At 45.6% G+C, this 23,639-nt stretch overlaps 1 protein-coding gene across 1 annotated transcript in view; it reads right to left on the bottom strand.

Annotated features, from left to right (window-relative positions):
• The window catches only part of KCNK9 (potassium two pore domain channel subfamily K member 9), an 88,212-nt gene extending 64,799 nt beyond the window's left edge, over positions 1 to 23,413 (bottom strand). The window contains exon 1 of the mRNA XM_049819784.1: positions 22,678 to 23,413. Coding sequence (XP_049675741.1) covers positions 22,678 to 23,263 — 586 coding nt within the window. The 5' untranslated portion in view covers positions 23,264 to 23,413. The remainder of the gene's footprint in view (positions 1 to 22,677) is intronic.
• Positions 23,414 to 23,639: the final 226 nt, after the last annotated feature.

Raw genomic sequence — 23,639 nt, forward strand, 5'->3', positions numbered from 1 at the left:
TTTCATCAGAAAGGGCTGTTGTGCTTTTCAAGGGGCACAAGACAATCATTAAACAGCTAAATACACCCAGGCACAGCAACAGCTTTGTAAGAAATAACTTGCACAGCGAGGTTTGGAAGGCAGCACATAAACAAGACCAGATTGAGCATCCTGGCAATGGACATCCTAAGAACAGATGAAGGAGGGCAGCAGCTAGCCATGGATTTTCCACCTAGGAGCTGAGAAGGAAATTGTAACCTCCAGGCAGCACGAAATAATCTTCTATTTCTGAGCTGCTAAATTTGTTGCAAGTCCTGAATCTTTTTGCCTGCAACAAAACAGAGCCACGGTATAGAAAAGGTGAAGAAGTACTGTCCTACCACACCCCAGATGACATCCATGCTCCTGATACATTTGGCACACCGGACCCAGGAGAGATGCATGTCACCATGTCCACCCCATGGCAGGGGACGTGCCATGGTCCTACCACAAGACAGCGCCGTGCCTTCTAGCTGGCCTCTTTTCAGCATGCTGAAAAGATGATGCCACGTGCCAGGCAAAACCAGTCATGGGGATGGCTAAAAGTGTCTGACACATGGGGATCGCAGGGAGCTATGTGCAAAGGATCAGCTGCACTGGGGGAGAGAGCAAGATGACAGCCAAGCCTACCCTCCACGTGCAGGGCTGACAGGCCAGCAGCATGTCTCAGCGCCAGCCCAGAAGGATCACAATCGAAAATAAGAAACACTTCATCTCTGCAGAAGGTGCTAAGGCAGGTGGGATCATACGAGGAAGAGATGAAGAGCTTGGCACGAGCCCTGGAGGGGGGCTGGGTGAGGGGGTGGCTTTGAGTGATGTGAAAACCTGGCTGCCAGAAGTTGGACTGAGATCCACCAACTCATTCCACACAGCTCCCCAAACAGACACACTTCCTTTTCTTAGAAGCACAGATGCCTATATATATTTAAATCACTGCTCTAGTCAGGGGTTGTACTAGCTGTAAATTTTGAAACTGGGGGGAGGGGGAAGGCACTGAAGATTCCAGTATGTAATTTTCTCTTTTTTGGCTTATTAGATTATACCCTTGTTTAAGAACTAACTGTTCTTTTACTTGGTGTCCTTTTGGCAACCATCTCTACCTAGCAATACGTGGGTGTGTGCACTCCCCCAAGTTCACTTGTACTTGCATAGCAAGTTCAAATGAAATACAGCTCAGAAATTGTACTCCCGCAGTCCAGGAGCAGGAGTATTTAGAGCAATTAATCACTAAAATGAAGAAAAGGCAATGACTGGCACTGTAGAGGAAGAGAAAAAAAATGTTAACTCAGAGCACTACTGAAACGTGCTCAAAATACACAATCCGGAGGGGAAGCAGCACGTCTGTCTCAGCATTACAATGACGGCAGCTGAGCATCACGGCAGCTTGGAGTTGTGTTGCTCACAATCAACATTCTTCTTCAGGGTGATGTGGCCAGGAGAGTGGATTTGGCCGGTTCCTTCTTCCCCGAGGTAATTTTGCTCTCTTCAGTCACACAAGTAATAACAACAATATTTAGTACTCCCAGAGCGTGGTTTAACCTAGAGAACAGCTCCAGGAAGGCTTACGTGGCCCTGCCTCCAGACTGAAAACAGAAGCATCAACGTATCTGCCACACATTTGCGATAGAGGCTTCCCTCCTTAGAGGTCTGTTTCAAGACACCCAAAGCTGGAAGGTGTCCACAAATCCAGCTGAAGTCATTAAGAAGTATCTGGGTTTGGAAAATTAGGATTGCAGATTATTGATTGACAACCTGGCTTCAATGCCGTAGGTCTAGCATTTCTACTCAGGCGTTGTCTAACCCTGCCGAGGTACAACTGTTTCCACAGCCAAATACCTCCACAGGTCAGAACAGTGGGAAGAGTTTTACAACTCTCCCACCAGAGTTTTAACCCCAAAGTTTGCTGAAAACTGTTGGTGACCATTAAAAAGAGCTGTGCTATTAATGAGGCTGATGCTAGGGTGCTAAACCTAGTGCAGAGAACACACAAAACCTGTAGATTCAGGCAATTCTGTGCTGGAATGCTTTAACCCTGCCCACGCTACAGCTTTGTGAGCTGTGTGAACCTCTTATGCTGTATTGGACCACATTACAGATAGCTGTGCAGTTCAAGTAACCTGGGAACGTATGGTAGTGCTTATCTCCGGAGGCTTAAAAAACAAAATACATAGCTTCAGATTCTTTCGGAAAGGACAGTGCATCCCGCATCCAGATCCCCATGACCACGCAAGGCATAAACAAAGCCCTCAGCCAAGTCCAATTACCACTAGCATCCCAGGGAAGGTCAATCAAGTCCTAACTGTTCTAAACAGCACTTCCATAAGCTGTGATGTTCTATACCTGCAGGCTACCCAACTCAGGTGGGATATCCTCACGTATCTTGAAAAAAAACATCAAAGGAAAGCAAGGTCAACACTTCTGAGCAGGACAATACCTCAAGAACTTCACCCTTCCCTCTCTATTGACTTCTCTTTTTCCCACATCTTCAAGCTTTTCATGACCACACAGCCCTGCTCCATGTTTCCCAGCTCCCATTTCTCATCACCCACTTCCCCATCTGCAATGCCATTTGTGCCAGCTGTGACTAGCATTTTTTGGCTTCTTCAAAAAATGTCTCCAGGCATTGTTCCTCACAGCATCTTGGACACAAAAGATGTCCCTGAACTACCCACAAGGCCAGTTATCTTTCTTGGGATAAATTCTTCAGCTAGTCAGTGATGGTGACAATTGAGAGCAATTAGCAGAACAGAACATATTATTTTCACTATTTCTTCTGCTTCCGTTCTCTTACTTGTTGCACTCATTTGTGTCTTGTTTCAAAGCAACAGAAATTTCTCTAAGGCAGTGACTTACTCCCATGTTTTACAGGTATTCATCAAGCTCCTGTGAATATCAACAAGAGTTGGTAGCTCATGAGTCAGCATGCAGAAAGAGCAGTTTTAACTTCTATGTACAAGCAGACCACCACCTACTGCAGGTTTCATTAATACTTCACATGGTGACTTACTCCCTCGGGAGTAACAGGAGAGGAAAATCTTCCAAGGGAAGTTTGTGTGACAGGTAGCTGAAGGGGTAGATTACCAGAGGACTTGGAGTTACCAGGCACCTGTACCCCTTTTTTTTAAACTGTCCTGAAAGGCATATTTTTCACTTGTTCTTCAATGAATTCACACCTCAACCAACCTGTTTTCTAAACCCATATTTGGCAGGTACGAGCTTACTTGGCTTGGAAACTAGCCTCCTAAGTGCAAAAGCTACTTTTGAAAATGGAGCTTTAGTTCTGTGGTCTTCTAGACACTTTTTTGAAATTACCCTGAATTTCATGCTGGTACAGAGCCCAGTGCAGCAGGGCTTGAATCCAAGGACAGGACCAATCATCATGACTGGCTCTAAGTTTCAGTGAGTAGCAAATCAGAAGAAAACCAACATCAAATCCAATTGCAGATATAGCTGTGCTATTGTCACTGCCAAGTGGTAAGGTACACAATTCACTACACAGAAATTCACCTTCTTCCCAGGTGGGTCTTACAATCTGTACTGAGTACCGCACCAGCAGCAACCCACTTAGGAAGGCTAAATCTAGCAGAGGTATAGCAGCATTAGGTTCTGATTTTGGAGCAGATGCACACCAGCATCTTGAAGGCTTCAGAAGATAGCACACAGGCACAAAGGGTAGGCTTGCATGTAAGGTAGGCACCTCCTCTGGGTTCCCCATATCAATGGCCCCCAGTCTCTTTGGAAGAACCCTCAATGATGCCAGATATGGTGTCTCTGCTTCACCTCTCCCATCCTATGCTAAACTCTAGTCCATGGCATCACTGCCTCCCTATCCTTTCCCAAAACTACTCTCTTCTTGTTACTTTAATGGACGAAAGCAAGGCCACTGCTGCCTGCCACTGCAACAGCCCTGGTGTTGGAGGTCTCACAGCTCAAGCTCAGCTGAAAAGAGAGATGGGTGAGAAAGAGGTGGGACTACATATGCAGCAGGGTAGAGGCTTCTGGCTACTCAGCCCTGACACAACCTTGCTACTGTTGTCATGGTCATGGCCACCAGCCAAACTGCAATAGCTGGCCCCTGACTCCAATTCCTGTTGCACTGGGACCAAAGAAGAACCGGCAGCAAAAGCTGCACCACCTCCACCTCCTGAGTGCTGCCACCTCTCCAACAGGCTTTTGTGCCCAGCAGAGCCTCCAGACACCTAGAGGAGACAAGCTCAAGCCTTGTGACTATGCTCACCTCCACTCATTCCAATCATAGAATCATAGAATGGTTTGGGTTGGAAGGGACCTTGAAGATCATGTAGCTCCAACCCCCCTGCCATGGGCAGGGACACCTTCCACTAGACCAGGTTGCTCCAAGCCCCATCCAACCTGGCCTTGAACACTGCCAGGGATGGGGCATCCACAGCCTCTCTGGGCAACCTGTTCCAGTGTCTCACCACCCTCACAGTAAAGAACTTCTGCCTTACATCTAGTCTCAATCTTCCCTCTTTCAGTTTAAAGCTGTTACCCCTTGTCCTATCACTACATGCCCTTGTAAAAAGTCCCTCTTCAGCTTTCTTGTAAGCCCCTTTAGGTACTGGAAGGCTGCTAGAAGGTGTCCCCGGAGCCTCCTCTTCTCCAGGCTGAACAACCCCAACTCTCTCAGCCTATCCTCATAGGAGAGCTGTTCCAGCCCTCTGATCATGTTTGTGGCCCTCCTCTGAACTCACTCCAACAGGTCCATGTCCTTCTTATGTTGGGGGCCCCAAAGCTGGATGCAGTACTCCAGGTGGGGTCTCACAAGAGCAGAGTAGAGGGGGAGAATCACCTCCCTCAACCTGCTGGCCACGCTTCTTTTGGTGCAGCCCAGGATACAGTTGGCTTTCTGGGCTGCAAATGCACATTGCCGGGTCACACTGAGCTTCTCGTCAACCAGCACCCCCAAGTCCTTCTCCTCAGTGCTGCTCTCAATCTACTCATTGCCCAGCCTGTATTTGTGCTTGGGATTGTCCTGACCCACATGGAGTACCTGGCACTTGGCCTTCTTGAACTTCATGAGGTTTGCACTCATGAGTTGAACTCATGAGGTTTCAAACATGTGCTTAGACTCTGTTACACTGACAATTATTACCTCCAAACTTAGGGAACGTTCTCAACAAAGTTTCCCAAATTAATGCCTTGCAGTCTCAGTGAACTGGTATCTTCTACCACAAAAAAAAATAAAATATTTCATCCCCAGACCTTCAACCAGCTCTGAAAAGGAGCTTTACTGATTTCAAAATGCATGTACTGCTTTCCAACTGGATATAGAGCAGGTTGATATTTGCACATGTGCTCCACCATTCTGCCCCTTGCTAAGACACGTATTTGGGATTAGTAAGTGGACCCAGTCATCAATCCATTCTCCCTGGCCCCTGCCTCGCTTCTTCAATTTCTTTTAATCCTCTGCTTTACTCCAACAAAGGAAGAAAGCGGAAATTTTCCACTACCCCAGTGTCTCGCCCTGAGCTTTCTGGTCCCTTCCTAGGGTGCTCTGCAGTAAATAAAGTTTGCACAGTGACATGGAGATTGGAGGATGTTTGCAGCTGAATAGAGATTGCTTTTCAAGCAAAGGTTGGTCCTTCATTAGATAAGCCCACGGGTGAAATGAAAGTGTGGTGACATTAGTGAACACCCTAGTAGAAGCAAAGAAAAGACTGCAGACCCACAGATGAGTCACGAAAGCTGTCTGTTCCAGTGCTCTAATTACATTGCTCATCCAAGAAAAGCCTCTTTTGGAGCCATGAGGTCAGAATCTGTTCTCCCCTAGCTGTAAATCCCTCATAACTCAGTGAAGTCAATCGATTCATATTGGTGTAAGCAAAATCAAGTGCAGTGCACTTGCACAGCCTTTGATCTTTGTGTCTCTCTCTGAACACAAGCTCACAGAATGCCATTAAAGAGACAAGAAACCTGGGCCCCCAGGTCTCACACACGCTGCAGGCACTCTGAGCAGCAAGATCGACATCAAGGACTGCAGCTGGGAAGTGAAGGAGAAGCCAGAGGAGAGACAAAGACTTCCGTCTCCCCTTCAAGATGAAAGGCTATGGACGTCCCAGAGGGCCTACGGACACTTGTAAAAGGGTTGGAGCATGTGACATTAAAAGGTTACATACAAAAGAAAATAAATTATCTATCTGTCTACCTATCAATCTACATTTCAGGTAGTACTATCTTTCTAATAGAAAAGCAAACACAGTGAAGCACAGGTCCTGTGGCTCTCCAGCAGACTCAGTGAGCATGCACACCTTTTCTGACAGACAGAATTAAAACACTAGAAGACTGAAGACCACCAAAACCAGACACTTCTGTTTCAGGAAATCACCTGAATGAAGGATTCCAAGCGATGGTCCATTTGTCCTAATAGATGTTTCCAGATTCTTCCTCTTCTTCAAAGTCTCTTACCAATGTGGTGTGCAGGAAAACTTGCCAGCCTCTCTTTGGCAAAGAGCTCTGCACTGTGAATGGAAGCAAAAGTCACCATTCAAAAGACACAGGATGTTCTCCCAATACCAAGTGTATTAGGCAAGCAACCAAAGATCGGCCCTGGGTCACAGGAGTATTTCCTGCTTTTAAATCTAACCCAACTTCCACCGAGACAGGTGATGACACAGTCTTCTGGTTGGGAAGATCACCAACTACATGCTTAGTCTGCAGTCCTGCATCTAGCTTCCTGGATCAATAGGGACATCAAGTTCTCAAAGGCAGAGGAGACGAGGTAGTGCCTTCAGCAGCCAAGAGCAGCTTGGCTTGAACAAATTCAATAGAGAAGCCTGCAAGAATAGCTTGAATATTACTGATTGTGTTGGAAGACGTGAAGAGTAAAGGAAGAAGGCCATGAGGTGTAGTCTGGAAAGCATAAGGACATTCCTCCGTCTAGGATTCCCTCCAAGCAGAAGAGCAGCTGAGGAATATAAAGCTTTTACAATGCAGCAAGCTGAAAGGCTGTCCCCTCTTGGACATCTTGAACCTAATGTTTGTTCTTACAGTCATTTTTTAAGTCAGTGGAGATGACTCAGGAAAAAAGAGCTTTTGAGGAGTTGTTTCTAATAACGTTGTAACACCCATGAATATATATCCATTTTGGATATTTATTTTTTTTTGGTTCAGTTAATGTTCTTTCAGGGGGTGGAAGAGGAAAACCTCTTCTGTTATTTTACATGACTCTGTCAGGCCTTCTGTCCCAAACCCTGCATTTAATATAACATCTCCAAGTTCTGAAATGAGGTTCTCTGGGTTATACATTTTCCACAGCACTGAAATGTGCACAGTATGATGGAGACAAAGACAGAGATATCTGTAATGGCTAATATGGAACTGTATTGATTTTGTTGGTTATATGATGTTTATTTACTTTTTTAAGCCCTGTTTGAGAACATTTTCTGTTCCTTTCAGGCTACTGCCACGTTTTCCATTTGCTACAGGAGCTAATACTGATGCTACACCGTGTGTGTGTGAATTTGTTGGGTGAGTAGGAGGGGATGCTTCCTTCAAAATACAGGCTCTCCAGACCAGATTCTGCACACATGCATCTCAGTTTAAAGCCAACAAATACACCGAAACAACCAAGTTCCACAGGACTTACAGAGAGCAACTGTGATCAGAATCTGTCCCAGTCTCTCAGGATCCACCATTTTTGTCTGTTGGGAAAGACGTAGGTGGTCTCTCCCACTCCCTGTTGATGGAAGGGGGTGGGAACACAATACCACATGAGAATAAAAAAGCAGCTTTACGGTGAACTGATATATGAACAGGAGTTAACAGGGTGGTGGGAAGGGAATGAATCAGCCAGTCCCAGTGAAGACAAAGAAATTTTTCAGACACTACCCTGGATCTCACCCACTCAGACACAGCATCTTTTCTTGGCCTCTGTGATACATCATGTCTTCCTCTCATAAAAAGCTAGTATTGCAGTATCAAGAAAACCTATAAAAATGACCCTGCCAGGAGCAGATCAACTGATCCTACACTCAAGCAGTGATGTACAGTCAGTCCATGGGTGCCAAGTGAGCCCAAGGCATCCAGAATTGTATGTGTGTATATGAAGCCCGGACCAACACTGAAGTCTAGAAATCATGGAACCCAACCAAAGTTTGGGCATCTGCACTTCCGGAATTAGGGAAGAATTCATCCAAGCTATGGAACAGGTAGAAATATATGGTCATAATCTCTCAGGTTATTTCAAGAACAGCATGTACCTATCTCACTCTCATGGTAAAAAACCCAGACTTGAAGTCTATGGAGGGGGAAGCAGGTTTTGGAATACAAAAATGGAGGCTATACAAAGGCTTAGAGGGCTCTTCTGGAAAAAAAGTGCATTTGGGCTTAAAATCTGTGTAGTAAATTATCTGTTCTCCCCTTGGTGCAGGCAAGTAATTCCTCTCACTTTAATGGACAATTTTATGGCTGCTAATAACATTTGTAGCTAAGATAATGACAAGGATAATCAAATCCCATGCTTGAGGGCATAAACTGATTGCTGCGGGGGTTAGCAACGAAATCACCATTGCCATATATTGCACAGGTGTATTATGGGATAGATTTCCTTCCTCCAAAGTAGAAAGGCATTGGTGTCTGCCAAGATAACAGATTGGATGATTGTCTGTGTTATGGAAATTGCTGGTTTGTATGCATGGGATTTAGGGAAAGAGGAGAAACCTTTTTGTTTCAGCATGACAGAATTTGTAACCCAAAATGCAAAATGAGTGGGGGTTGCAAGATGCATATGGATGCCTGTTCTAGCAGAACAGCTCTCTTAAAGGCAAGTTCAGCCTTGACCATAATGGAGTACACTGCCACATAGCAAATGTTGCTGTACATTTAGCATTGTACTCAGAAAGATCCATAGAGTGTATAATCCCAGAAGCTGAGGGCTGGGAGAAACCTCAATAAACTATTATTTGACCTATTTCAGGATGGTTAGATCCTCAGTCCATCACTTAGGGGTTACTCAACTCAACAGGCAGCTCCTGTATAGCAGCTATCAGCCATCCACTCCTAGGAATACACAGCTTGGAGGGACCTCAACAGGTAACCTAGTCCATGAGGCAGGCTGAAGTATACCAAGCCCATGCATGTTGGACAACTGTTTAACTTGTTCAGATAAATATCTTACTACTGGCACTTTGGAGGTTCCTTACAGATCACGTTACAGCTGTTTTCACAGCTGACAATGAACCCACATCTGCCATGCTGAAGAGTAAACCTTGGGTATACATGTAGAAAAAACTTACCACTGTCCTCTTTACAACAATCTTTCACATATTTGAAGACTTTTATTCTTCCTCCCTTCATATATTTCTTTTCCAGACTAACCATCTCTGTCCACTTCACACTGAATACAGGTCAGGTTTTCTCTTAGCATTTTGATTTTTCTCTTCCTTCTCAAAACATGGTGTGCCCAAAACTGGACCCAGTTTTCAAGCTGAAGCCTTACCAACAAAACAGAATTAACTACCTTCTGTAACTTACATCCAACTCTTGCCTTATTTGAACAATTCACACCATAGACTCATATTTAGACTGCAATCCACTTTATCAGCATGATGTTGCAGTACTTGCATCAAGTCAGTTCATATCATTTTTCTATGTGTACATTTGATGTCTCCTTCTGCAGTGTAGTACTTTGCACTTGTCTTTATTGAATTTCATCACATTGATTTCAGACCATTTATCAAAATCATTTCATATTATGCTCCCCCCCTCCAAAGTGCTAGCCACCTCTCTCACAATTCATATGTGTACTCTCTGTTCTATCAGCCAAGCCATTAATGGGAAAATTGAATAGTACCAACCACAAGACAGACCCTTGTAAGACTGTACATGTTATGTCCATCCAATTTGACAGAAAACTAATGACAAATATTTTTGCATTTTTTTTTTTTGTCCTCTTGTGAAGTTATATGGTGGCAGATTTAGCAGGGGTCAACTAGGTTTGTATTTTCTGCCCCACTTACAACCACCTGCACAGTCTATGTGCTTTTCACACGTGGTAAGTTCAGCCCCAGTGCAACCTCTAGTCCACAGTGCGTGTGCATCCAGACCTTGCACCCACCTGTGACAATTTAATCCAGTTTATGTTTTTCTACCGTAATTATGAGAACTCAATGCTATAATAATGCCACATACTTAATAAACATCACCATCTACTGCTCCCCCACTATCAGCTATCTGTTGAAAAAAAAACAACCCAGAGAAGTCCAATGTGAGTTACTCAAGAAAAATTTGTGTTTGTTCCAGCTTGTCCCTTGTTATCCCCTAGGTACTTTCACGCTGATTGTTTAACAGCTTGGTCAAATATCTTTCTGAGTATCAAATTAAGGTTGACTGAGCATTAACTCCCTATGTTCTCTCCTGTCCCTTTTTTAAAGATCGGCAGCATGTTTGTTTTTCCCTGCAACAGCCACTGGTAGGGCTGTTCAAACAGCAGCCATAAAAAACTGGTGACACTGCTGACAGTGAACAGTTGCTGCTTAGAGAAGAGGTTTGATTCTTATCCAGATATTCAGCTGGAGACAAAATTGTAGGATGCACTGATAAGCCCTCAGGGAAGCAGGAACCTTCAGCAAAAAAGGACAAGATAAACTTACATAGATACCAAGCAAGATCCAAGACAAACTTCAAACAGCCTGTGTGTGTACAGAACCATTAAAAATAAGGCAGGAGAAGGCTAGTCCATACCTTGCCGCGAGGCAGGACAGTATGGTATAGGTCATTCTTGATAGATGCTTGTCTATCCTGTTCTTCAAGACCTAGCAAAGAAGAGCCCACACCCTCCCCAGGCCATGTATTTCAGTGTCTCACTAGTATCATTGCTAGAAAGATTTTTTTCTTTGTAGCCACTAACGCTTCCTTGCTGTTGTTTCACAGCTTTTCTTATTCACCGTACCACACTCAAGTTCTTCAGGAACAGACCATAGCTTTGGTCAGATTTGAAAAGCTCCCCAGGCTGGATTCTTTTCAAAGAGATCATGGAAATTATTTTTTAACTGCTCACGACCCAACCTGCAGTCAAGTTTCAGCTAGTCAACCGAATCAGAACCACAGATGCTCAAGAGCCAGCAACTTCATTGTGATACCTATCATCAGATACTCAGAGCTAAGCTTGCAACCCATGCATCTACCGCTTCAGTACCACCAGCCTTTACCGTGGCCTATCCTGAGAAAAGAAAAACCTCCTGAAACCTTTAAAAAAGAAATCTATGTCATACCAAAATGCCAGCAGCTGACCTACCTACATCATAAGGACACTGACTTCAAACATCATACAACAACAGCAATGAAGTAAGACTGAGAATTTATGAACAATTCTTTCTGGTGCCAGTCCAAGTCAAATCAGAGCTAAAGGCAACCCATACAGATTAAGCTATAACAAGCATAGGAGCAGTATGAGGGTTTCTAAATGAAAATATAATTGGGGGTGGTTATTTGGGAAGAAAACAAAAATGAAGCCATTCTGAATCATACCTAGCACTTCTCAAGCATTAAAATAAACTCTTGGATGTGCAGTACATTCATGAACCGACTTGTAATACTGTTAATTTGCCTCTGCTGGCCTACATCAGTAGGTATCAGCTTATGCCGTTTCCTCTGACTGGCAGAGTGCGCTCATTAAGGCAAACACATTGCTACTAAAGTCCTAATTGTTTTGAAAACTGCCCTTTAAATAACAGGCCTTTTACTACTGGGCAGGATCTGTTTTAAGAGCAAATCAGGAGCTTAAGCTTTTGCTGCCAAAAGACTGGATGATCATGTATTTGTTTGTCAGACAAAAATACCAGAAAAGAATGCAAAAGCCGATAGGGCATCAGTACAGACTGAACAGCTACCATCTCCTTCCTCTTGGGATGTTCATTCCTACATGAAATAGCAAAGGAGGGGAGAAACTCTGAAGAAGAAAGTTTGAGAAGATCACAGAATTCTTAATATTATCAGTTGAAAGGTCAACTGAAGAATTCAAGTCAAATCACTGGGATTTCCAGGTGCTTCCAATGGCACAGATCCACTGTTGCTGTTTTAACTATCACTTGCCTAGAACTAGCTTTATCTCATTTCTAACACACCTAAGTAATACTGAAAAAAAAAACCAAACCTGCAATGATAACTCATATTTGGTGTCCAGGAGGAAACAAATAGTAGAACAGGGACTTTTATGGAGGATGTGTCAGAGTGATGCTGGGTAGATCCCTTCAAACTTTGGGAGAGACTCTCACTCCCCAAATGTTGGTCCCCAGACTTCCACATCCCAAAATATGCTTTTTTCCTCTTTGGTAGCCTAGGGCAATCCAGTTTTTTCAACAGCCTAGTATATGTAACGATCCTGAATAATGCTGAAAGGGCATCCTTCTACTGATTCTAGTCCTCAGCAGAAAATACTATATGCTTTATCCTGTAAGGAAGTCTTCTAAAACTCCTGGTCTACCTCTGGAAGCCCAAGAAGTTCCTGAAGGCCAGAAAAACTGTGGGGAAGCACTGAGACTTCAAGTCACCTCTGCAAGTATGAGGTGTTTCTCTGATGCAAGATTGTAATGGCGAGTTCAATCATCTTTATTTCATGAACAGTTTTAAAACATTTCAGATGCAGTATCTCCACATCCTTCTGGCTGCTGAAGTTCATTTTATTGCAGGTCCCCTAGTTTCCAGAGAAAAGGTAACCTAAGTACCACACTGCAGATTTTTTAAAATTATTACTTCCAGTAACACTACTTTCACTGAGTGAAGTCAGACCTGTTTCACCATACAGCCCAAACTATCAGCAGCTAACAGCAACTGTTCATTAGTTCAAGTAATGGAGGCCTAGACATTTGAAACAAGAGTATTCGACACCTTTTCCTACTGTGTCTAGTCCTGAAAAGTTCCAGATGGATGTGAAATGCAGCAAAGTGACAAGTCAAAACTCCAGGTGGTCACAGGTTTGTTACAATAGTTAATTTCTGATACAGTTCCCATAGCAATAGCCTATGATGGTTTAAACACATAGAAGGAGGACATCCTCTCCAGAGGACATCAAAATAAAAGAGAGTGGAAGAAGTAAAACATTCCATCTGCACCCAAAACATCTCTGTAATGAGTTAATGGTAGCGTGCATCAGAAATTGCTGACAGTGCCAATTGCCTTGGGAATAGATCTCTTTTATTTCTACCTTCCCTTCAATATGCCAAGAATATCCCTAAATTGGGAGTCTTCGAACACTTCCTCGCAGCTAATCTCCTGCACTATACAATTAGAGAGAGCTGCTGCAGGTTTCATTCATCAATCTCTGCCCTAAAGCTCTCTGTGAAATTTTCCTGTCTGAGAAGACTCACGCAGCTAGCAAAGGGAGCGATCCTCTTCTGTGACAGGAGAGCAAGGAGACAATCAACTTCCCATTAGATACCTTTTAACCCCGCTACTTGCCTGCTTTTCTCTGAAGCTCTTCTTTCTTGCTGGTGCAGGGAATTGAAAGGACAATATAGTCTATTCCCTCCTAATCATCCTAATAAGTAACAAATACATGAGCCCTTAACAGAGATATGTCTTTCACTGACATGCCCTAATCATCTCCATAATGAAAGCAGTTAAAACTGATACTGAACCCTTTAAACCAACTGATGACTGCATAAGCCTCTTGTGGCAATTGGCCAGACATTAAAAAAATGTTCACTTAACTCCTTAAAAAGAAAAAAAACTCCTAAGAAACTTACGAGGTTCTTCCCCCGAAACAGAAAAGGAAGCGTACATTACAGTTTACAAAAAAAAAAAAAAAGGCATCTCAGTGGATCAGTGGAGGTTGTTAACTGTCTGGCAGCAATGAAAGAAAGCAAAATAAATTAAAAAAAAAACACCAAAACAAATAAAAAGAATGAAAAGCATCAACATTCTTCATCAAGATTTCTCTTTGCTTGAAGTTTAAGGTATGCAGTGGGCATGTGGTTTAGCCTTTCACTTTCAACTGAAAAAATCAAAATCAGTATAAATGCCAAAGTCAACATACACTTTGACTCCATAAACTCTGTTTCCTTCATTATTAAAAAAAAAAATAAAAATCTTAAAACTGCTATTACAGGTATTTTCCAGGAGTTGGTTTTCTACAGAATACAGCTCCTTGCATTGTACAATTCATGTCAAATAATGGCCTGATTCAAAACTACTATGACTCAAAATGTTCTCTCCGTTATTTTCATCAGACTTTGGATCAGGCCTTAATTTCTGGGGTTTTTTTCCCTGATATCTCCTAATCCATTGTACTGGATTTGCATGACAAGGTTTTGGTAGTGGGTGGCTACAGGGGTGGCTTCTGTGAGAAGCTGCTAGAAGCTTCCCCTGTGTCTGACAGAGCCAATGCCAGCCGGCTCCAAGATGGACCCGCCACTGGCCAAGGCCGAGCCCATCAGCGACAGTGGTAGCGCCTCTGGGAGAACAGATTTAAGAAGGGGAAAAAAAATTCAGCGGGAGAGAGGGGTGAGAAAATGTGAGCGAAACAGCCCTGCAGCCCCCCAGGTCAGTGCAGAAGGAGGGGAGGAGATGCTCCAGGCACCGGAGCAGAGATTCCCCTGCAGCCCCTGGGGAAGACCCTGGTGAGGCAGGCTGTCCCCCTGCAGCCCAGGGAGGTCCACGGGGGAGCAGATCTCCACCTGCAGCCCGGGGAGGACCCCACTCTGGAGCAGGGGGATGCCCAGAGGAGGCTGTGACCCCATGGGAAGCCCACGCTGGAGCAGGCTCCTGGCAGGACCTGCGGACCCGTGGAGAGAGAAGCCCACATTGGAGCAGGATTTCTGGCAGGACTTGGGACCCCGTGGGGGACCCACGCTGGAGCAGTCTGCTCCTGAAGGACTGCAGCCTGTGGAAGGGACCCACGCTGGAGCAGTTCATGAAGAACTGCAGCCCATGGAAAGGGCTCATGTTGGAGAAGTTCATGGAGTACTGTCTCCCGTGGGAGGGACCCCACGCTGGAGCAGGGGAAGAGTGTGAGGAGTCCTGCCCCTGAAGAGGATGGAGCGGTAGAGACAACGTGTGATGAACTCACTGTAACTGCCATTCCCTGTCCCCCTGCACCGCTGTGGGGGGTACATAGAGAATTCAGGAGTGAAGATGTGCCTGGGAAGAAGGGAGGGGTGGGGAGAAGGTGGTTTTAAGATTTGGTTTTATTTCTTATTATCATACTCTGATTTTGATTGGTAATAAATTAAATTACTTTTTCCCAAGTCAAATCTGTTTTGCCCGTGATGGTAATTGGTGAGTGATCTCTCCCTGTCCTTACCTCGACCCACAAGCCTTTCATTATATTTCCTCTCCCCTGTCCAGCTGAGGAGGGGAGTGACAGAGCGGCTTTGGTGCGCCCCTAGCATCCATCCAGGGTCAACCCACCACATGCATAGACCCTCCCACTTTAATCAAAGAAACTGCCATAGCTACACCACGAACAATATCAACATTATTGTAGCTAATCAAGTCACAGACACCTGGTAGGGCATAGGTAACCCGGGGGAAGGACCTTATCCATACATTTTAACTTGAAGTCAGTAGATTCCATAGACTATAATCCACAGAAGGTAACAAATTCAAATTAATTTGCATTGCAGCAATCTACATATGTGAAATTTCGCAATTAGTCCATGGCTGCACTCAAAAATATCCATGAGCCAAAAAGAGATGAACAGGCCTTCTACACACAACAAACATCTGTTGCAAGTCCACAGTAACTTCTTAGTTCAACTTAGAAGCAGCAAGGACTCTTACTGATTAGTTCTGCATCACCAGCAAGTGTCCTTGCTAACATCTGTTACAGGGGAAGGGGATACTTCATGCGGCCTTTATCCGGATCCTGTCAAGGATCTTCAGTAAAATCCATAGAAACTGGGTACCTAAAAACCTAAAAGGCCTTTGACAGAAGACGCATAGTAATAACAGAGATAATTACTAAGAACTGTGTATGCTCCTTCATGTAATAAAGGTCTAGGTTCTGCTATTATTGCATGTCAGAAGACCTAAGCTGCAGGAGTTTTCTAAAATCACTTTGAATTCATTACAGATCTTTGCCTTTGGTTCATCTTCACTGTTTAATCTGGCTATAAACTAATGCCATGTGGTCTGAAAGACAGAGAAGTGAGCTGTTTGGCAATTAGAAATAGTTCCCAACCTGAATCTTCAGAAACTCATTTTATCTTCTTGTCTCTAAATTGAGGATAATTTTTACACAGAGGTGTTGTGAAGATGAATCACCTAATGTCAGTACAGCATTCTGAATATAAAGTGCTGTGTAACTACAGCTCAAAGCCATAAGCATGGCTTTCAGCATTTATGAAGGAATATGTCCTGGCAGTGAAGGAACTAAGCACCTCAGCTCAGATTGCCTTCAAGGGAAGACAACAGCATTCTGGTCCTTGCTTTATGCCAGACCAGCAGCATCTGTCCCAAAACCCATGGTGTCCAAAAGGCAAGGTGTCCATTAATAATTTTATCTTCAGAGCAGGCCTCAGAGTTCTGATGCTGTTCCCAGAGAAAGCAAAGGGGGTTTTATTCTTTATAGTTGAAGCAGGCATAAGCCCATAGCTATCAGCTAAACTTCTTCCCTTATTCTTAGTCTAGAACACCTCTTCTCCCTCCCAATTCCACCCTGTAAATTTCTGCTTGCCATCCTTGTATAAGCAAGATCATTTTCTTCTTCAGCTAACTTCTTTCCCATAAGACTCACCAACACCTCTAACTTGTAGCCTCGTTAGTGGGTAAACACTGATATTTCTATGTTGACACTTGCAAAGGTACATAAATGGTTTTACTGCATAGAAAAATAATCAGTAAGCAAAGACCATATAGTGGAGAAAATGGAATTTCAAAGATCTTCGGATTTCTATCTCAAGAAGAACAACATAGCCCAGGAACTATTAGAGCTCAAGACATGGAAAAAGGAAGATTCAGAAAATCATAGAACATACAGCTGATAAAGGCTTAAAGAGGTCAGCCAGTCCATCTTCTTCCCCAAAGGCAAAAGCAGCTGTAAATTCAACCACTCCTGACAGATTTTTGTCTAAACTCTTTTTAAAATGCTCCAACGATGGAGATTCCACAGTCTCCTTATGCAATCTCTTCCAGCACGCAACCACCGTGACAGGTGGAAAGAGTTTCCTCGTGCCTAATCTAAATCTCACTTGCCTCAGTTAAAGAAAGAAGTTATGAATAGTTAGGAGGAAATGAAAGAGCACCAGATCCTAAAAAAACTACAGGACAGTAATTTCTCAAGCCTGGTTACACTAAGGAAATCTGCTGACACCATCACCCAGCTGAGTAGCTAGAGGTTTCTCGATGCTTCCCCAAAACTGTTTTCAGACTTTTACTGGATATTGCATTTGCACTGCCAGTAAGCCATACAGTGGGAAGTAGCAGTTCAGCATCAGTCTGAGCTGTGTTTTTGCCTTGCTTATCAGTGATTTTTAAAAAAACTTTTGCTAATGTGCCTCTGGCAGGAATGTGAGGTATCATTGCAAAACCAGTTTTCAAGAACTCAAAAACTGTTTCTATGAACATGTGAGCAAAGTAGCCACAAAGTCCTCTCTGTTATAGCAGAACACTATTTTGGATATTTTATTTTTTTTAATCTCCATGAGACAAAGAATATAGTGTGAGAAGATCTTGCAGAATATTTTAGTTATGCAGGGGAGCAAAACCTTACACACAGTTCATTTTCACGCAGCTTGCTGAAGCTGACCTCCTACTTGCCTGGGAGATACCACCAACAGATATTCAAATCCTGATCATCCAGTATTCTCTGCTGAAGCTTCAGACCGTGTGAATGAATAGATTCATTACTTCAGTGCATCTACAAGCAATCTTGCTCTCTACTTTCATGTGAGTTTATTAATAATAGAGTGGCTTTCATCTACTTTGTGCTTGTTTGGTTTTGTGTATGAGATATGACCTTCATGACCCTGGAAAGTCATGAATGCAGCAGTTAATTGACCAAAGCATTGGTATCTTTATTCTCTAGCTTTCCCTTTTCATGTCTTGTTTTCTTCCTTTCTTTTTTTTTCTTTCCATTGCAAATTGTCCATCTGTCATGATTCCCTACTCAAAGCTTTTCAAAGGACTGCCTTTAAATATTACAATCCATCAAAACCCAAGAGCAGACTCAAAACAACAGAGGCTGGTCTTAAAGGAGGAGCAATACTGACAAAATAATTCACAGGTGAAAACACCTATGTCTTTTTCTAACTCAAATTAGAGACATCACAACACTACCAGCTTCGTATTTTTATACCCATTTTACAGAAGGGTAAAGTGATGCAGAGAAAGGATACGGAGACTTAACTACTGTCTTGGAATTGATTTAAGCATGTGTTTGCTTAGCTCATTAATGCAGGTTCAAACTCCCTGTCAGGCCACTGTCTGCCAAAAGTATGCAATCTCCTCATCTGGACATAGACAGTTCCTGAGTGTTTAGCTACTCAGTAGCCAAACAGCTGTCAACAGGTGGATATTCCATTCACCATTACAGGTATTGGACCACATTCTTAAAAAATACTTTGTCTGTGTTCACCAGGATAGTTCAGTCACTGCTTGTAGTAGCTTTGAAATTGAAAACAAAGGCCTAAAACTAGAAAAAGAGCCTAGCAATTGACAGTACAGTGTGTCTTAATTTTTCTCCCCTTACAGTCACTTCTCAGGAAAAAATAAATAAATAAAAATCCTCAATCTGTTTTTTGTTTCAGTTCATTTTAGGGTGACATAAACAGCTTTCAGTTCTTTACATTCTGCACAAGCCTCCAGAAATATTCAGTGTTTACTAGAGCTTGGTGGTGTTAAATCAAGTATGACTATCACCCTTTAAGGCCTAAATGATGGAGCGATATGAATACCAATAACACATTTTGACAGTGTTGACACCTGCTTATATAGAAGCAGTTTACTCACTCTTATAAACCTGTAGGAAAGGGCACTGAAACTTAGTAGGAATCCTAGGAATCACCTTTTATTTTCAAAAGTTGGTGTTTTCATCCATTGTATCCAGCCTCTTGATGAACTCTGTGGCGTACTCTACAGTGTATCTCATAAAAGACAAGTAGCTGGATGGAGAACTTGATTAAATCACTCTCTAACATCATTTTGGCTGTGTAACTGGAAATGGCTGTGTAACTGGAAATGGATAGGAAATGATACTAGCTAACTCTGGAGTGAGAACAATCCCGAAATAAACTTAGCAACTGTTGAGAGCCAAAACCAGCTTATTACTTCTTTTTGATCACCTAAAAACTTTCACAGAATTCAAATATGACCAAAACTTCGTGAAAGCCGAGTAATTTTCTTCCGCTAATGGATTTTAAGAGCAGACTCATCGAACGTTGTAGCACCTGTGGTTGTCAATTTTTTCTCGTTGGGTCAGGGTTTTTTTTTTAAAAAAAAAAAAAAGAAAAAAACCCCAACATTGCACCTGGGGAGTAGGAAAAAATGCTGTGTGGCAGGTGAAGAAAACTGTTTCCGTTTACTTGATCAGCCCTGGCTTCTTCGTTCAGTACTCAGCCTGACAAGCGAGCAGCAACCCCCCGCCACCCCCTCGTAACAGCCAAAAGCCGGAGAGCGGAGGAAACGTGAGAGCTGACCACATCTCAGCGCTTCGCCTCGCACGGGAGGCTTTCCGTTTCGCACCCTCCCTTCCAAACAGGTCTCCAACGAGGTGTTTCCACAGCAAGCACCGAGCCGCGGAGCTCGCCCGACGGCCGAGGGGAGGCCGGCGCTGGGCGGCGGGGAGGCGGCGGCCGGCGCGGCCGGCGGGAGCTGTCCCTTCAGCACCACCGCCCGCCCCGCCCGCCCCGCCCGGCCAGCGCCGCGCTCCCCGGCTCCGGCGGCCAAGAGGCGGTCTCCGCCGGGCTACCGGTGGCCGCCGGCTCGTGGTCCGTGGCCAGCGATAAACGCCTTCGATATAGGGAAAGCCACGGTAAGTTTCAAGCAACGCGGCGAAGAGGTAATCGCCTCAGACGCGTTGGCAGCGCGGCGATACCGGGGAGAGCAATTAAGTTGGACATAAAGGAGCCCGCTGTCGTATGCGTGTTGCTAGGCTTTGCGGTCCGCTGATTCCTGTCGTGCTCCTCTGAAGAGAAGTTTTGCGGAGAGAGGTGTACGACTCTAGATTAGGCAACGAAGGTTTTCGTCCACCCCGCTTTAAGAATCAGCCTGCGATGGTTAGTTAGACGCACTTTTGCAGGAGCACCTACTGACTACAGCACGCTCACTAACGCATAGACCCCCGCATGTGCTTCCTGAAGTCTGGCTGGAAGGTTTCAGCAGGAGAAGGAACTGTATGTGAGAGCGTACACACAGTCAGATAAAAAGTAGGAACCACCACAAAAGATTCATATGAACATTTAAGATCACTGCCCTGTGCAAGAAACACAGAGAAGAAATCTTCTCTTATCTTCCTGAGAAGTTAAACATAGAAAGTCATTTTTTCCCCCTGTGAACCAATTATAGGATAAATAAGAAACTGAAGAAAAACCTTCCATGCTCACTTTTACAGACTACCAGTAGATCAGATAACATCACAAAGCTACTTTAGTACTGAAGAGATGATAAGCAAAATAGAAGTGCGTTTGGCAAGATGCGGATAGTAACTATTAATAAACTTTTGAAAGATGGATCATATATCCTCCTGGAACAGAGTTTCCCAAATGAACAACCATTAAAGAATGTCTGTCTTTCTGCACCATTCTTTATTATCACTCTTCCTCCCAGTGGTTCCCCGTTGCTATACACATTTTAAATTTAAACAATTCTGACATCCCAAAGTGCCCCTGCCTACAGAAATGCATGCTATCCTCTGCACGCTGAGGTGCTCCCAGCTTCCTAAACAAATCCCAGCTCTTTGCAGGAGAAAATGCTGAAGCTTCCCAAGCAAGTTGTACTTGTTTCCAGGTAAAATACAATCAAAACAGCAAACTACTGTGAAAACAGCCCTTTCTACCTGTCACGACTGAGCTTAAGAACGCAGAAAGTATTGCAGCCACCTCTTGAGGCAGGAGTATAGGGCACCGTGAGTACACAGCCGTGTGTGTGGAAGCCTTGTTGTAATCCAGAGGGGCATGACAGTCTGGTATTCACTTTGTACACATAAATGACAAGAGACAGATCGAGGAAGAGAGGATCAGTGACCAAAGGAGGAAGGAGAGATCACAATGAACAGCAGGAAATCTACATCATCAGCCAAAGTTACATTCTACTTTATATTCTATAGCCTATTAATATATACATTTTATATAAATATATTTCATAACAGAAGAGGAAATTATCCCTTAAAAATCTTATCTTTGTAAGGGCAAATAGGCTTTATGCTGTCAGATGGTCTTTCAAAGGAAATTTTTTACTGCCCCAGATATAATATAGTCAAACATAAACATAAGTAGACACTGCTCAAAGGGCAGTGGACAGCACGTTCTGCTGAAAACTGTCAGCATCTTCAGGTGGCAATGTGCAAATTTCTTGTAACAAGCCCTAAATGGTAAAAAGATCGAGTCCTTCTGTCTTAGTAGGAGAGCTAGTCTTTTGTGTCCTGTTCAATATAATGCACTATCAAACCGCCACTGAGCTAGAGGGGTCTTTTCAGATCCCCCCAGATGTTGGGGGGAACATCTAGAAGTGCTGGGAGAAGAACGTTACCAACTGCCTCAGCAAATGCACCTTAATGAATACAAAACCAGGAAGAACAAACCTGCTCACCAAGCGAAAGCCAGAGTTGTAGCACAGTTCTGCGTGCACTCTGCAGCCTCTAGTTACCGTGGTATTTATTTTTATGGCAGGGAAGCAAACTTTATGTGAAACGCTTGGCTTTAGCTGCGGGAAGCAGAGAATTACAAAATGACAGCCTCTGGCTGTGTCCACTAACTGTCCCTCGACCGTCCTGGGAAATGGCACGGCCGAGAAGCTGGGCAGTGCGGCTGTGACAGTGGGCATCGTTTTGCCCGTCGGACCGTGTGCCCACAAAGAGGAGACGCAGCCTGTGACCTGTTGGCACATCAGACACTCCGGCCGCAATAAAAACTTCAGAAACGCGTCGGGAATGCCCAGGAGAGGCTCCGCGATGGGACCGCAGCTGTGGGAACCCCCACGACAGCCCTTGCCAATGCCGAAACAAAGTTTGCGAAAGCAGGACTACGCTTGGCTACATCAAGGGCTTTCCCAGCTGACCCAGTTCCTGTGCCCTCATCGTTTTCATTCTCATCCAACTGCCTTTTGCCTAAGTTTTCCCCAGGTCTCTTAAGCTAAGGTGCAAGGAGGACCACGGCAACGGGGCCTCCTTCTTCCTGAGGGGAACCCCAGGAGAGTGTCACCCCGCCTCTTCTCTTCTCCTCCTTGCCACCCAAGCCACAGCTCGATGGTAGCCACCTGGCCAGCACCAATCCCCCCACCAGGCCAGCCCCACTCCTCTCCAGTCCCACCCAGGGGACGCAGGCTCCATCTCCAGGGGAAGAGGTGCGGGACACGCCAAGTCCAACAAGTGCCCGTGAAGAGCAATGAATTACATAAGACGGGAGGAAAGCCAAAAAAACTCATGCAGCACTTAACCCTTTGCATGCCACACCCCCCCTTGCCCCGCTCCCTTTCCCCCAACCAGGGGGGCTTTTGCCTCGGTCCCGGCCCCGGCCCCGGAGGGCCTCCCCAAGGCGAGACACTCACCGATGGTCGTGATGACCGTGATGGCAAAGTAGAAGGAACCGGCGAATTTCCACTGGACGCCGGCCCGGTGCGGCTCGGACTGCATGATCACCAACTCCAGCTGCCGGTAGTCCTCGCTGGTGATGTTGTACTTTCCTTTGAGCCGGATCTCCTCGGCTTTGAGTTTCTCCTCCTCCCGCATCTCGTTGTCGGACTCCAGGGCATCAAAGACGGCGGCCCCGACCAGCAGGTAGGTGAACGTGCAGATGATGAGGGACAGGGTCCGCACGTTCTGCCTCTTCATGGCCGCCAGCAAGGGGCGAGTGAGGGGACCATGTCCCCCCCTGGCCGCCCGGGGATCCGACAGGCCGCAGCAGCCGCAGCAGGGGGGCAGCTGCCGGGGGGGCTGGCGGCGCCCGCCGCCGCCGCTGCCGCCGCTCCGGGGCAGCTTGCGCTGCGGCGGCGGCCGCTCTCCGCCCGCCTGCTCGGGCTCCTGGGAGGAGGAGAGGCACAGGAGGCTGCTGGAGCGCCGAGACCAGGTGCCCTGGAGCCGGGAAACTCTGCGCAGGACCTGCCCAAACCAAGCCGTCCCAGTGCGCAGGGCCATCCAGGGCACCCCAGCTCCTCCCCAGCACCGCGGCCAGGGGCTGGGGGTCCCCGCCGCGGGAAGGGGGCGCTGGGCGGCGGCGGCGGCGCCCCGCCGAGGGGCCGGCGGCCCCGGGCCGGAGTCCAGCGGCGGACGGGTCCCCCCGCGCACTTGGGGCGGCGGCGCGGGGAAGGCTCCCCCGCAGCCCGGGCGGGGCGCGGCGGGGAGGCGGAGGCCGCCGCCGTCCCAAGTTTCTTCAGGCGGCGCGGCGGGGCCGGGGGGGGCCGGGCGGCGGCAGCGCGGCCATCCGCGGGGAGGGCTAGGGGTGGGGGGACCGGCAGGGGAGGGCGCCCGGACCTCCGGCCCGTCGGGGGCGGCCCGCGGGGGCCCGACCCGC

Source organism: Accipiter gentilis, chromosome 2, assembly GCF_929443795.1.
Source record: "Accipiter gentilis chromosome 2, bAccGen1.1, whole genome shotgun sequence".
Classification (NCBI taxonomy): domain Eukaryota; kingdom Metazoa; phylum Chordata; class Aves; order Accipitriformes; family Accipitridae; genus Astur; species Astur gentilis.